The sequence below is a fragment of the Salmo salar genome, chromosome 10 (genome assembly GCF_965601325.2).
Source record: "Salmo salar chromosome 10, fSalSal1, whole genome shotgun sequence".
Classification (NCBI taxonomy): domain Eukaryota; kingdom Metazoa; phylum Chordata; class Actinopteri; order Salmoniformes; family Salmonidae; genus Salmo; species Salmo salar.
Window position 1 is genome coordinate 56,701,560 of NC_138300.1, and position 14,769 is coordinate 56,716,328.

The window sequence follows — 14,769 nt, forward strand, 5'->3', positions numbered from 1 at the left end:
ATAGCCAATTTATTTATCATGATTTACTGCCACCTACTGTTCAATACAAGTATAACACAACGTTTATCTATTGCAATATTAGAGAACATTTTACATTACATTTTACATTTTAGTCATTTAGCAGACGCTCTTATCCAGAGCGACTTACAAATTGGTGCATTCACCTATAATATCCAGTGGAACAACCACTTTACAATAGTGCATCTAAATCTTTTAAGGGGGGGGTTAGAAGGATTACTTTATCCTATCCCAGGTATTCCTTGAAGAGGTGGGGTTTCAGGTGTCTCCGGAAGGTGGTGATTGACTCCGCTGTCCTGGCGTCGTGAGGGAGCTTGTTCCACCATTGGGGTGCCAGAGCAGCGAACAGTTTTGACTGGGCTGAGCGGGAACTGTGCTTCCTCAGAGGTAGGGAGGCGAGCAGGCCAGAGGTGGATGAACGGAGTGCCCTTGTTTGGGTGTAGGGCCTGATCAGAGCCTGAAAGTACGGAGGTGCCGTTCCCCTCACAGCTCCGTAGGCAAGCACCATGGTCTTGTAGCGGATGCGAGCTTCGACTGGAAGCCAGTGGAGAGAGCGGAGGAGCGGGGTGACGTGAGAGAACTTGGGAAGGTTGAACACCAGACGGGCTGCGGCGTTCTGGATGAGTTGTATGGGTTTAATGGCACAGGCAGGGAGCCCAGCCAACAGCGAGTTGCAGTAATCCAGACGGGAGATGACCTTTCATTCTGATCACCTTGGGCTAACTCTAGGTAGGATACACTAAATATTTGTATGGTTGAAAGTTGAGGTTTTTTATCTTCCCACTAGATCAAAATAGCTGTGTTCAAATATAATAAGCCATTTAACAGACACTTTTATCCAAAGAAACTTAGTCACACATTTTACATTTGGGTGGCTCCAGCGGAAATCGAACCCACTACCCTTGATGTTGTGGGTTCAACTGACTGAGCCACACAGGACCACAAATAAAATTGCTTTTGTCACTTGTGTCAAACAACATGTGTATACTAACAGTGAAATGTTTACTTCTCTCTCTGCATTTCCAACAATGCAGAGAATTTATTTTTGAAAAATAATGGATTTGATTCATTTTAATAGTCACATGTACAAGATTGCAGATGTATTTACAGGGTACAGTGAAATTCTTGAGCTCTGAGCTCCAGCAATGCAGGACAAAGTGAAATAAAACATAGTAATACAGATAATAAAAAGTGAAATAATGATTAACCGCATAATAGGATGAATAAATACACAATGAGTAACGAGAACATGGCTATATACACGGGGTACCAGTACTGAGTCGATGTGGAGGGGTACGAGGTAATAACATGGCTATATACACGGAGTACCAGTACTGAGTCGATGTGCAGGGGTACGAGGTAATAAAATGGCTATATACACGGGGTACCAGTACTGTGTAGGGGTACGAGGTAATAACATGGCTATATACACGGGGTACCAGTACTGAGTCGATGTGCAGAGGTACGAGGTAATAACATGGCTATATACACGGGGTACCAGTACTGAGTCGATGTGCAGGGGTACGAGGTAATAACATGGCTATATACACGGGGTACCAGTACGGAGTCGATGTGCAGGGGTACGAGGTAATAACATGGCTATATACACGGGGTACCAGTACGGAGTCGATGTGCAGGGGTACGAGGTAATAACATGGCTATATACACGGAGTACCAGTACTGAGTAGATGTGCAGAGGTACGAGGTAATAACATGGCTATATACACGGGGTACCAGTACTGTGTAGGGGTACGAGGTAATAACATGGCTATATACACGGGGTACCAGTACTGAGTCGATGTGCAGGGGTACGAGGTAATAACATGGCTATATACACGGAGTACCAGTACTGAGTCGATGTGCAGGGGTACGAGGTAATAACATGGCTATATACACGGGGTACCAGTACTGTGTAGGGGTACGAGGTAATAACATGGCTATATACACGGGGTACCAGTACTGAGTCGATGTGCAGGGGTACGAGGTAATAACATGGCTATATACACGGGGTACCAGTACGGAGTCGATGTGCAGGGGTACGAGGTAATAACATGGCTATATACACGGAGTACCAGTACTGAGTAGATGTGCAGAGGTACGAGGTAATAACATGGCTATATACACGGGGTACCAGTACTGTGTAGGGGTACGAGGTAATAACATGGCTATATACACGGGGTACCAGTACTGAGTCGATGTGCAGGGGTACGAGGTAATAACATGGCTATATACACGGAGTACCAGTACTGAGTCGATGTGCAGGGGTACGAGGTAATAACATGGCTATATACACGGGGTACCAGTACTGTGTAGGGGTACGAGGTAATAACATGGCTATATACACGGGGTACCAGTACTGAGTCGATGTGCAGGGGTACGAGGTAATAACATGGCTATATACACGGGGTACCAGTACTGAGTCGATGTGCAGAGGTACGAGGTAATAACATGGCTATATACACGGGGTACCAGTACTGAGTCGATGTGCAGGGGTACGAGGTAATAACATGGCTATATACACGGGGTACCAGTACGGAGTCGATGTGCAGGGGTACGAGGTAATAACATGGCTATATACACGGGGTACCAGTACGGAGTCGATGTGCAGGGGTACGAGGTAATAACATGGCTATATACACGGGGTACCAGTACTGAGTAGATGTGCAGAGGTACGAGGTAATAACATGGCTATATACACGGGGTACCAGTACTGAGTCGATGTGCAGGGGTACGAGGTAATAACATGGCTATATACACGGGGTACCAGTACGGAGTCGATGTGCAGGGGTACGAGGTAATAACATGGCTATATACACGGGGTACCAGTACTGAGTCGATGTGCAGGGGTACGAGGTAATAACATGGCTATATACACGGGGTACCAGTACTGAGTCGATGTGCAGGGGTACGAGGTAATAACATGGCTATATACACGGGGTACCAGTACTGAGTCGATGTGCAGGGGTGCGAGGTAATAACATGGCTATATACACGGGGTACCAGTACTGAGTCGATGTGCAGGGGTACGAGGTAATAACATGGCTATATACACGGGGTACCAGTACGGAGTCGATGTGCAGGGGTACGAGGTAATAACATGGCTATATACACGGGGTACCAGTACGGAGTCGATGTGCAGGGGTACGAGGTAATAACATGGCTATATACACGGAGTACCAGTACTGAGTAGATGTGCTGACGGACGAGGTAATAACATGGCTATATACACGGGGTACCAATACTGAGTCGATGTGCAGGGGTACGAGGTAATAACATGGCTATATACACGGGGTACCAGTACGGAGTCGATGTGCAGGGGTACGAGGTAATAACATGGCTATATACACGGGGTACCAGTACTGAGTCGATGTGCAGGGGTACGAGGTAATAACATGGCTATATACACGGGGTACCAGTACCGAGTCGATGTGCAGGGGTACGAGATAATTGAGGTAGATGCATTACATGATAATTGTATGTGGACACCTGCTTGTCGAAGATCTCATTCCAAAATCATGGGCATTAATATGGAGTTGGTCACCCCCTTTGCTGCCATAACAGCCTCCACTCTTCTGGGAAGGGTTTCTACTAGATGTTGGAACATTGCTGCAGGGGACTTGCTTCCGTTCAACCACGAGCCTTCGTGAGGTCGGGCACTGATGTTGGGCGATTAGGCCTGGCTCGCAGTCGGCGTTCCAATTCATCCCAAAGATGTTTGATGGGGTTGAGGTCAGGACTTTGTGCAGGCCAGTCAAGTTCTTCAACACCGATCTCGACAAAACATTTCTGTATGGACCTCGCTTTGTGCACGGGGGATTTGTCACTGGAACTAAGGGGCCTGAACCATGAAAAACAGCCCCAGACCATTATTCCTGATTGGTATTCGGCCATGATTACTACTAGTTTAGATAGCTGGCTAGACTAACTTACCAATCCATTTTATTTTTTTGCTCACATGGCTAATTGAGTGACTGTCAGTGACTGACATAACATGAAAAAAATTGCTGATGCACAACCACTTTTCGAACTTGCACCTTGTGTATTCTATTATTTTAACTCTCAACAGTAAATTGAGAAGCCAACCAAATTGCACTTAGGGCCCCCCAAAAGGCTAGAGTCAAATCAAATTCAAATCAAATGTATTTATATAGCCCTTCTTACATCAGCTGATATCTCAGTGCTGTACAGAAACCCAGCCTAAAACCCCAAACAGCAAGCAATGCAGGTGTAGAAGCATGGTGGCTAGGAAAACCTCCCTAGAAAGGCCAACACCTAGGAAGAAACCTAGAGAGGAACCAGGCTATGAGGGGTGGCCAGTCCTCTTCTGGCTGTGCCGGGTGGAGTTTATAACAGAACATGGCCAAGATGTTCAAATGTTCATAAATGACCAGCATGGTCAAATGATAATAATCACAGTAGTTGTCGAGGGTGCAACAGGTCAGCACCTCGGGAGTAAATGTCAGTTGGGTTTTCATAGCCGATCATTTGGAGTATCTCTACCGCTCCTGCTGTCTCTAGAGAGTTGAAAACAGCAGGTCTGGGACAGGTAGCACGTCCGGTGAACAGGTCAGGGTTCCATAGCCGCAGGCAGAACAGTTGAAACTGGAGCAGCAGCACGGCCAGGTGGACTGGGGACAGCAAGGAGTCATCATGCCAGGTAGTCCTGAGGCAAGGTCCTAGGGCTCAGTTCTTCCGAGAGAAAGAGAGAATTAGAGAGAGCATTCTTAAATTCACACAGGACACCGGATAAGACAGGAGAAATACACCAGATATAACAGACTGACCCTAGCCCCCTGACACATAAACTACTGCAGCATAAATACTGGAGGCTGAGACAGGAGGGGTCAGGAGACACTGTGGCCCCATCCGATGATACCCCCTGACAGGGCCAAACAGGCAGGATATAACCCCACCCACTTTGCCAGAGCCGGCCCTGAATGTAAGAATTTGAACAAAAGCGATCAGAAGTCATTCGAGTTGCCTCCTCATTAATTCTCCTGCCCCCTAAAAAAACAACAACATAATTCTAAGAATGAACTTGTGTTGGGCTGGCCCTGGCATATAGTTTACACAACATTATTTCCTGTGTTTGAGACCAACACGTGGCCATTGCTGTGGCGCACCTGTATCTCTCTCTCAGAACTAATATGAGGTTCACTTTCTATTATCTCTCTCCTCTCTGCTAGACATGAGCCTGCAACTCTCTTCTCTCCAGTGTTGAACTTCATTTATTTTCTTATAGAATCATAGCCGCGGGAAGGGTGCTGGAGGAGCTGCAGCGCCCCCTGATTAATTGAAGTAAATTTGCCAAATATATAGAATCACTGCTGTCTGTTCAGAAAGAAATGAAATCATTCAGAATACTACTCAAGTAGTAGACCTATAATTTAACCACAGAGGACCAATAGCTTCTTTTTAAAAATAGACTAGCTGTGGATCAATGGTGGATTTAGGTATAGTCGACATGGGCAGACGCTCAGGGCGGCATCTTACCGGGTGTGGCATGGGGCGCCCGCACTCTGAATGGTGACATTTGCACGATCGGTTTTCTATCGCTCATTTGCACGTCACGTCAATGATATCATGTCACCATGTGGGACTGTGGGTCAATGAACCTTGACGGAGTGGCGCCCTGATTCTAGCTCATAAACTAGCCTGCCTACTTCTGAGTGGGAAGTACGAGATTGGGAGGGGGGCGGGGGTAGGTTGACCTCAGGTCACCCCACTGGAATCCCGAGGTAGGGGTGAGCGGGGGATTCTATCAAATAGCGCACCTCTAACCTTGTACAGTACTAATGCAATTTGTAAAATCAGTCACACTACGAAATGGTACCAAATAAACCACAATTCATTCATAATACTGTGAATATATAGTTTCACAGACATATTGTTGCATGTTTTTCTGGTTTGTGAGAAATCGTTAATAACAATATAAAACCAGTCTGCACACCACCAGGGTGAATTGGTTTAGTCTTGACTCTTGGTTGACAGTATTGGGGGACGGGTAATGAATTGATGCTCGAATGCCAAATCAACACAAATTTGTTTCTATTTGTCTTTGTTACTTCTTTTTGATATAAATTAGTCTTATTTTTGTATATATTTTTATATTTATATAGTTTTAAATGTTAGGATTATTTATTTGTGTTCCAAATGTTGAAATAAAAATTACAGTTAATGCAGAATGGTGCTTTTTTTTGGTTGTTGGTGGGGGGGGGGCCTGAATGGGGGGTTCGCCCACGGAGCCATACAAGCTAGAACCGCCACTGCTGTGGATTGTGTTTATATGGACCAATCACAAGGCATATACTGTAGCTTGGGAATGCACAGCAAATCTGTCAGTGAACCACATGCAGCCAGAACAAGCCTTTTGCAATATTTCAAATACTCCTGCTTAAAAGTGAAAACTATTCTGACTTTAGGCTATCAAAATATTTGATCAACTTCCAAATAGGCCTATGGAGCGAACATTGTTTTACAAAGTAATACAAGAGCGATATGCTTTTGGCATGAGAGTATTGCCCATTTTTTGATCTCAGATTCTCAGTTTGTCAGTGTCAAAGTAGCCTGTCATTTCGATCATTTGTGTGGTATTCACAAATATTCTACTAAAGTCTGAAAAGTACATGAAATGTGTTTATAAAAGGCCAAATTCTTCCCAGACCCAAGTACAACTTTTTCCTTCTTCTCTACTGCTCTATGCAAATGTGATGATATGCATGCACTGCTTTATTCTAAATGTGATTTTTTTTGTTGGTCCATTCCAGTGCCTCAGAGACGCCTAGCTCACTTTTCTTTCCCGGCACCTCCCGATTTAAAATTTAAGAAATGGTGAAGACACTTGTCAGCGCATGCTCTGAGTACACGTCCTGGTAATCCATCTGGCCCTGCGGCCTTGTGAACGTTGACCTGTTTAAAAGGTCTTACTCAAATCGACTATGGAGAGCGAGATCGCACAGTCATCCGGAACAGCTGGTGCGCTCATGCATGGTTCAGTGTTAGAAGGATTTTAGCTCCTCTGGTAGGCTTGCGTCACTGGGCAGCATGCGGATGGGTTAACCTTTGTAATTCGTGATAGTTTGCAAGCCCTGCCACAGCCGACAAGCATCAGAGCTGGCATAGTAGGATTCGATCTTAGTCCTGTATTGACTTTTTGACTGTTTGATGGCTCGTCGGTTTAACAGGATTTCTTATAAGCTTCCGGATTAGTGTCCCACTCCTTGAAAACGGCAGCTCTAGCCTTTAGCTCAGTGCAGATGTTGCCTGTAAGTCCATGAATTCTGGCCGGTGACTGATGTGGTACTCTTCAATGTTTTTGGATGAATCCTGGAACACAATTGGCTAAACATTTCTAAAAAATCATGAAAACAAAAATGTTCTCTTTGGTCTTAATTCAAGGTTAAGATTATGCATAAGGTTAGCAGTGTTGGTTAGGGTTAAGGTTAGGTTTAAAATCACATTTTAAGAAGATACGTTTCAGAAATAGGTGGGGTTTATGACTTTGTGGCTGTGTTAACTAGTGACGACCGTGTTCCAGAGCATCAAAACCGTGATGTATCATGGGTAAATTATGAATAACTGTCTGATCTACAAATAATAATGAGTCGTTATTTATTGGCTCAACACAAAACAATAAATATGATTTTAAATAATTAATGGGAAACTATTACAGGTTATTACAGGCGAGTTGAAAGCTGAGGAGAACGAGGTAAAAACAATGGTTTTGTCTAGAAGGGATACAGTTTATGTCAATATTTTACAGAATTGTCTTTTCGTAGCAGGTTATGAGAAATTACATTAAGGTTAGGAATATGGTTAGAGTTAGCTAAAATACAATAACAAAAAAAAATACATTTTTGACGTCAGTGTGACATAATCTATATCCCAGCTAGCCATGACCTGTAAACAGGTTGATCACGGGACGGGACACGTTGGACAAATTCCTTTCTTCTCTGACTTCCTGTTTACTTTAGTAGTTCTTGGCAGGCAGTCAGTTTGCCAAGTTTCGCTGATCTTCATAGTATACGTGGAAAGAAATCGCGTTGAAATTGCTTTCCTTGCATTCTAATCAACACCAACAGATCTGCGAAAATGTTCCGCCTAAAATGAGTTCGGCGGCTTCTTATTGGACAAAATAGTTGCCCCGCCCAAAACAGGAAATCCTATTGGATACTGCAAGACGATTTCGGACAGTATTGATTTCTCATTGGCCGGATGACATTTCGCAGCGTTGGACGGACCAACAACAACAACAAGATAGGGTGAAGAACTGTCAGGATGGATGCAGGTAGGAAAGATTTCTTAAAGGAAACAATGATTTAACACTTTTGTGTTTTAGAGTCCCTCTGAACAAAGGCACGGCATATTTATCTATTTTCATAATGGATTACAATTTGTACATCGGTTGAGGTTTACATCTATTTTGAATGTGAATCAAAATAGTCATTGCTAGCCTGTTTAGGCAGATACTGTTACTCGCTAACAGACAGACAGACAGGCTAAAATCAGCAGATGTCAGTTTGGTAGATTATGAAAAACATTTTCATGGTCTACTAACTAGCTGACCTAGCAATCATTATATTTTGGACTGAAAACGACGAACTAAGGTGAAATAAACCCCATGTTTAGCTGCGGCTATTTCCTGTCCTTGACATCAGTTTAACGTTAGCATAATTGGGTCCCTGACTCCCAAGACAAATCATCTTTTGTCGTCTACACCCATGTAACATAACGTTATTGTCCATTGTCACTAGCAAACTAATTAGCTAGCTACCTACCAACAACTGCTGAAAGGATGGTCACGTAGCTAGCAAGCCAAATCTGTATTTGCAATGTCATTCTCTGTCGCAATCCCATCCTTGGCTAGCTAGCCAGCAAGCTCAACTGTCAAACTGCATTGAGTATGTTTTGCAGTGCTGAAAGTGCTTGAAAGATAGCTATCTACTAGTCCTGTTACTGAAATAAATATACACTGAGTGTACAACATGCTCTTTCCATGACATAGACTGACCAGGTGAAAGCTATGATCCCTTATTGATGTCACTTGTTAAATCCACTTCAATCAGTGTAGATGAAGGGGAGAAGACAGATTAAAGAAGGATTTTTAAGCCTTGAAACAATTGAGATTGTGTATGTGTGCCATTCAGAGTGAATGGGCAAGACAAAAGATTTAAGAGCCTTCAGAAGGGGTATGGTAGTAGGTCCCAGGTGCACCCGTTTGTGTCAAGAACTGCAACGCTGCTGGGTTTTTCCATGCTCAACAGTTTCCCTGTGTGTATCAAGAATGGTCCACCACCCAACGGACATCCAGGCAACTTGACACAACTGAGGGAAGCAGTGGAGTCAACATGGCCCAGCATCCCTGTGGAACGCTTTCAACACCTTGTAGAATTCATGCTCTGACGTATCGAGGCTGTTCTGAGGGCAAAAGGGAGTGCAACTCAATATTAGGAAGGTGTTCATTAATGATTCCTTGATCAAGTGTGTGTGTGAGAGCCATGTAACAAGGTGTTCTGAATCAGATGCACTTTTATATTTCAGCTACTCTCACATACGACACACTTGGCTTTGGAGAGTTTGACGATTTTCCAGAGACCTCAGAGCCAGTGTGGATCTTGGGGAAAGAATTCAATGCACTCACAGGTACTGAAGACATGGGATCATAAAACGGGTGTACTGTCGCCCCAGTATATGTGTGTTAGAGATGTCGACAATGGTGACAGTAGACTGCCCCAGCATATGTGTGGTAGAGATGTCGACAGTAGACTGCCCCAGCATATGTGTGTTAGAGATGTCGACAGTAGACTGCCCCAGCATATGTGTGTTAGAGATGTCGACGATGAGTATAACGTCTCCTCTCTAAACGCCCAGAATGTTCTGATACAAACTCCCATTAGACAGCTCTGCATATGTTATAATACATTCGTTACTCACCAAATATGGAATTTCGCTGAGTATCTATCTTCATTTACTCACGTTACGGCCGGTATGTACTTCCCCCCCAAAATTCCAAAGAAACATTTACGAGCAACCGAGAAAATGCGTATTCACGACCTCCAATCACTCATTACTGCCACACACAGGTCGGAGTCTACAACAGCTGCCATCGGAGGTGCCAAAGAGGCATTTTACAGTAGGCACATAAAGGGCTACTGTAAGCAGCAGGCAGTACATAAAGGCCTACTGTAAGCAGCAGAAGGCATGCTTCTTAGCTAATTCATTGTCTTTGCTTATCCAGAAAAGGAAGACATTCTTTCACATGTCACTTCACGACTATGGTTCACCTACAGAAAAAACTTCCCACCCATTGGTGAGTAGCCTAAACCTACTGTCGCAGGCCACAGAATAAACTCTAGGACGTTACTAATATGTCTACAGTACCATAGCATTTTGATTGTAATGCCCATTAAGATTAGCCTATGAGGTGCAGATTGTTTCAATGTGTTCCAGGAGGGACAGGGCCTACGTCCGACACAGGCTGGGGCTGCATGCTGCGATGTGGACAGATGATCCTAGGCGAGGCCCTGGTCCGCAGGCATCTAGGCCGAGGTATGACTGCTTTTCTAATTCTGTACCGTTATCTGTTCCCTGGAGCATACAGCAAGTGTTATTGTGTGTACCCGTCAACATTAGCTTCTATTATTCAAGTTATCAAATGTACTTCACCAAATCATCTCCGGCACTGTTCTGATACAAATCTCTTATTGCACTTGTACTATGTGTTCTGTACAAAGGGGTTTCAACCAGCCATTGATAATGGTGTGTTTGTTAAGCAGACTGGAGATGGGTGAGGAGCCAGTCTCAGAGAGAAGACTACATCAGTATCCTCAACGCCTTCCTTGACAAGAAAGATGGCTACTATTCTTTACATCAAATCGGTGAATACTGACTTGTAATCTCATCTTCAGACAGTCATACTTCAGAAAGGAATGGGCGGTATTTCTGACACCAATAGCGTTATACTATCTTTACTAGGATGACATCATTGGTATAACAACATCTATCTTTATTAGGATTAAAACATCAGTTGTGTGTCTGTGTACTACAGCCCAGATGACATCATTATTAGGATTCTACTAACATCAGTTGTGTGTCTGTGTACTACAGCCCAGATGACATCATTATTAGGATTAAAACATCAGTTGTGTGTCTGTGTACTACAGCCCAGATGACATCATTATTACGATCCTACTAACATCAGTTGTGTGTCTGTGTACTATAGCCCAGATGGGAGTCGGAGAGGGGAAGTCTATAGGCCAGTGGTACGGACCAAACACAGTGGCACAGGTACTGAAGTAAGTACAGTGAGCTCCTCACTTAGTCTCCAGTCTAGATAATGACCAACTCTGTGGTACAGATGATGGCTGCACTAGCCTGGTCCCAGATCTCTGTGTGTGTGCTCTTGCCAAATCCATTGCTGTCATTGTCAAGCCAGTCATTGGTATTAGCACAAACAGACTGGCACTCAGGCTATGGCTGCACAGTGTGTGATACAGATGATGACTGCTACACTGCGTTGAATATCACCCGTCTTCCCCCTCAGGAAACTAGCTGTGTTTGACTCGTGGAGTCGCCTGACTGTACACGTTGCTATGGACAACACTGTGGTGATCGAAGAGATCAGTGAGTAGTGAACACAGTCATGGTTTCTACAGGATTAACACAGTGCCTCATCAATCTATAGAACATACGTGGTTAAAGATGGGGGCCATCAACTGTTAGTCCTACTCATACATGGTTAAAGATGTGGGCCATCAACTGTTAGTCCTACTCATACATGGTTAAAGATGGGGGCCATCAACTGTTAGTCCTACTCATACATGGTTAAAGATGGGGGCCATCAACTGTTAGTCCTACTCATACATGGTTAAAGATGTGGGCCATCAACTGTTAGTCCTACTCATACGTGGTTAAAGAGGAGGGGCCATCAACTGTTAGTCCTACTCATACGTGGTTAAAGAGGAGGGGCCATCAACTGTTAGTCCTACTCATACATGGTTAAAGATGGGGGCCATCAACTGTTAGTCCTACTCAGACTTGGTTAAAGAGGAGGGGCCATCAACTGTTAGTCCTACTCATACATGGTTAAAGATGGGGGCCATCAACTGTTAGTCCTACTGATACATGGTTAAAGATGGGGACATCAACTGTTAGTCCTACTCATACATGGTTAAAGATGGGGGCCATCAACTGTTAGTCCTACTCATTCATGGTTAAAGAGGAGGGGGGCATCAACTGTTAGTCCTACTCATACGTGGTTAAAGAGGGGCCATCAACTGTTCATCCTACTCATACATGGTTAAAGAGGGGCCATAAACTGTTAGTCCTACTCATACATGGTTAAAGAGGGGCCATCAACTGTTAGTCCTACTGATACATGGTTAAAGAGGAGAGGGGCCATCAACTGTTAGTCCTACTGATACATGGTTAAAGATGGGGGCCATCAACTGTTAGTCCTACTCATACATGGTTAAAGATGGGGGCCATCAACTGTTAGTCCTACTGATACATGGTTAAAGATGGGGACATCAACTGTTAGTCCTACTCATACATGGTTAAAGATGGGGGCCATCAACTGTTAGTCCTACTCATTCATGGTTAAAGAGGAGGGGGGCATCAACTGTTAGTCCTACTCATACGTGGTTAAAGAGGGGCCATCAACTGTTAATCCTACTCATACATGGTTAAAGAGGGGCCATAAACTGTTAGTCCTACTCATACATGGTTAAAGAGGGGCCATCAACTGTTAGTCCTACTGATACATGGTTAAAGAGGAGAGGGGCCATCAACTGTTAGTCCTACTGATACATGGTTAAAGAGGAGGGGGGCCATCAACTGTTAGTCCTACTGATACATGGTTAAAGATGGGGGCCATCAACTGTTAGTCCTACTCATACATGGTTAAAGAGGGGCCATCAACTGTTAGTCCTACATGGTTAAAGAGGGGGCCATCAACTGTTAGTCCTACTCATACATGGTTAAAGAGGAGGGGCCATCAACTGTTAGTCCTACTCATACATGGTTAAAGATGGGGGCCATCAACTGTTAGTCCTACTCATACATGGTTAAAGATGGGCCATCAACTGTTAGTCCTACTCACATTAGCGTTCATCCAGTTGGGTATTGAGTGTAGTCCAGAATTGTCAAGCCAAGGGCTTTTATGGACCAATCTCCACCATAACAGTAGGTGGAACAGGCTATTGAGATGAGTGAGCTAGACTCTAATTCAAACTGACCTCCTGTCCTGTTCCCCAGAGTGGTTGTGTATGTATAGACGTGTACAGGGCCTTCGGTAAGTATTCTGATCCCTTTACTTTTTCCACGTTTTGTTTTACGTTAGAGCCTTATTCTAAAATTGATTAAATATATATTTTTCCTCATCAATCTACACACAATACCCCATAATGATAAAGCGAAAAACAGTTTTTTAGAAATTTTAGCAAATGTATATAAAAAAACGCTGACCAAGAACCCGATGGTCACTCTGACAGAGCTCCAGAGTTCCTCTGTGGAGATGGTTGTCCTTGTTCAAGGTTCTCCCATCTCTGCAGCACTCCACCAATCAGGCCTTTATGGTAGAGTTGCCAGACGTAAGCCACTCCTCAGTAAAAGGCACATGACAGCCCACTTGGAGTTTGCCAAAAGGCATCTAAAGGACTCTGACCATGAGAAACAAGATTCTCTGGTTTGATGAAACCAAGATTGAACTTTTTGGCTCGAATGTCAAGCGTAACATCTGGAGGAAACTTGGCACCATCCCTACAGTGAAGCATGGTGGTGGCAGCATCATGCTGTGGGGATGTTTTTCAGCGGCAGGGACACTAGTCAGGATCGAGGGAAAGATGAACGGAGCAAAGTACAGAAAGATCCTTGATGAAAACCTGCTCTAGAGCGCTCAGAACCTCAGACTGGGGCGAAGGTTCAACTCCAACAGGACAACGACCCTAAGCACGAAGCCAAGAAAATGCAGGAGTGGCTTCGGGACAAGACTCAATGTCCTTGAGTGGTCCAGCCAGAACCCGGACTTGAACACGATCGAACATCTCTGGAGAGACCAGAAAATAGCTGTGCAGTGACGCTCCCCATCCAACCTGACAGAGCTTGAGAGGATCTGCAGAGAAGAATGGGAGAAACTCCAAATACATGTGTGCCAAGCTTGTAGCGTCATTCCCAAGAAGACTCAAGGCTGTAATCGCTGCCAGGGTGCTTCAACAAAGTACTGAGTAAAGGGTCTGAATACTCAAGTAAATGTACTATTTCAGTTTATTTAAAATAAATAAAAATCTATTTAATCATTTTTAGAAAAAGGCTGTAATGAAACAAAATGTGGAAAAAGTCAAGGGGTCTGAATACTTTCCGAATGCACTGTATGTTATGTAATGTTGCTATTCTCCCCAGAGCGGTTGTGTATGCCCTGGCTGGACTATGGTGGAGCAGCGTGTGTGGATCTCCAGGGGGGTATGCCAGAGCCTAACGGCTGCCTGGAGGGGGCCTGTGCCCTGGCTGAGGAAGAGACCGCTCTCTGGAAGCCCCTGCTCCTCCTCATTCCTCTCAGGCTGGGCCTAAGCGATATCAATGAGGCCTACATCGAGACCCTGAAGGTAGGACTGAGAGAAAGAGCCTGGTCCCAGATCTGTTTGTGCTGTCTTACCAACTTTTAATGGTTGTTGTCATGCCATGAGAGTTGGCTATATAACACAAACCTATCTGGGGCCAGGCTAATATTCACCAACAAACTAAAGTGTAATGATC

The 14,769-nt window shown here is 44.3% G+C and overlaps 1 protein-coding gene across 2 annotated transcripts in view; it reads left to right on the forward strand.

The window, feature by feature from the left end:
* Positions 1–452: 452 nt before the first annotated feature.
* The window catches only part of atg4b (autophagy related 4B, cysteine peptidase), a 170,812-nt gene continuing 156,495 nt past the window's right edge, over positions 453–14,769 (forward strand). The window contains exons 1-8 of one of the 2 annotated variants that reach the window (XM_045687144.2): positions 453–747; positions 9,559–9,660; positions 10,256–10,327; positions 10,468–10,566; positions 10,794–10,895; positions 11,240–11,312; positions 11,561–11,640; positions 14,416–14,618. In XM_045687144.2, the coding sequence (XP_045543100.1) occupies positions 711–747; positions 9,559–9,660; positions 10,256–10,327; positions 10,468–10,566; positions 10,794–10,895; positions 11,240–11,312; positions 11,561–11,640; positions 14,416–14,618 (768 nt within the window). In that variant the 5' untranslated portion in view covers positions 453–710. Of the gene's footprint in view, positions 748–8,292; positions 8,306–9,558; positions 9,661–10,255; positions 10,328–10,467; positions 10,567–10,793; positions 10,896–11,239; positions 11,313–11,560; positions 11,641–14,415; positions 14,619–14,769 lie in introns of those variants that run through there. The other variant, NM_001139775.1, reaches the window with a different exon arrangement.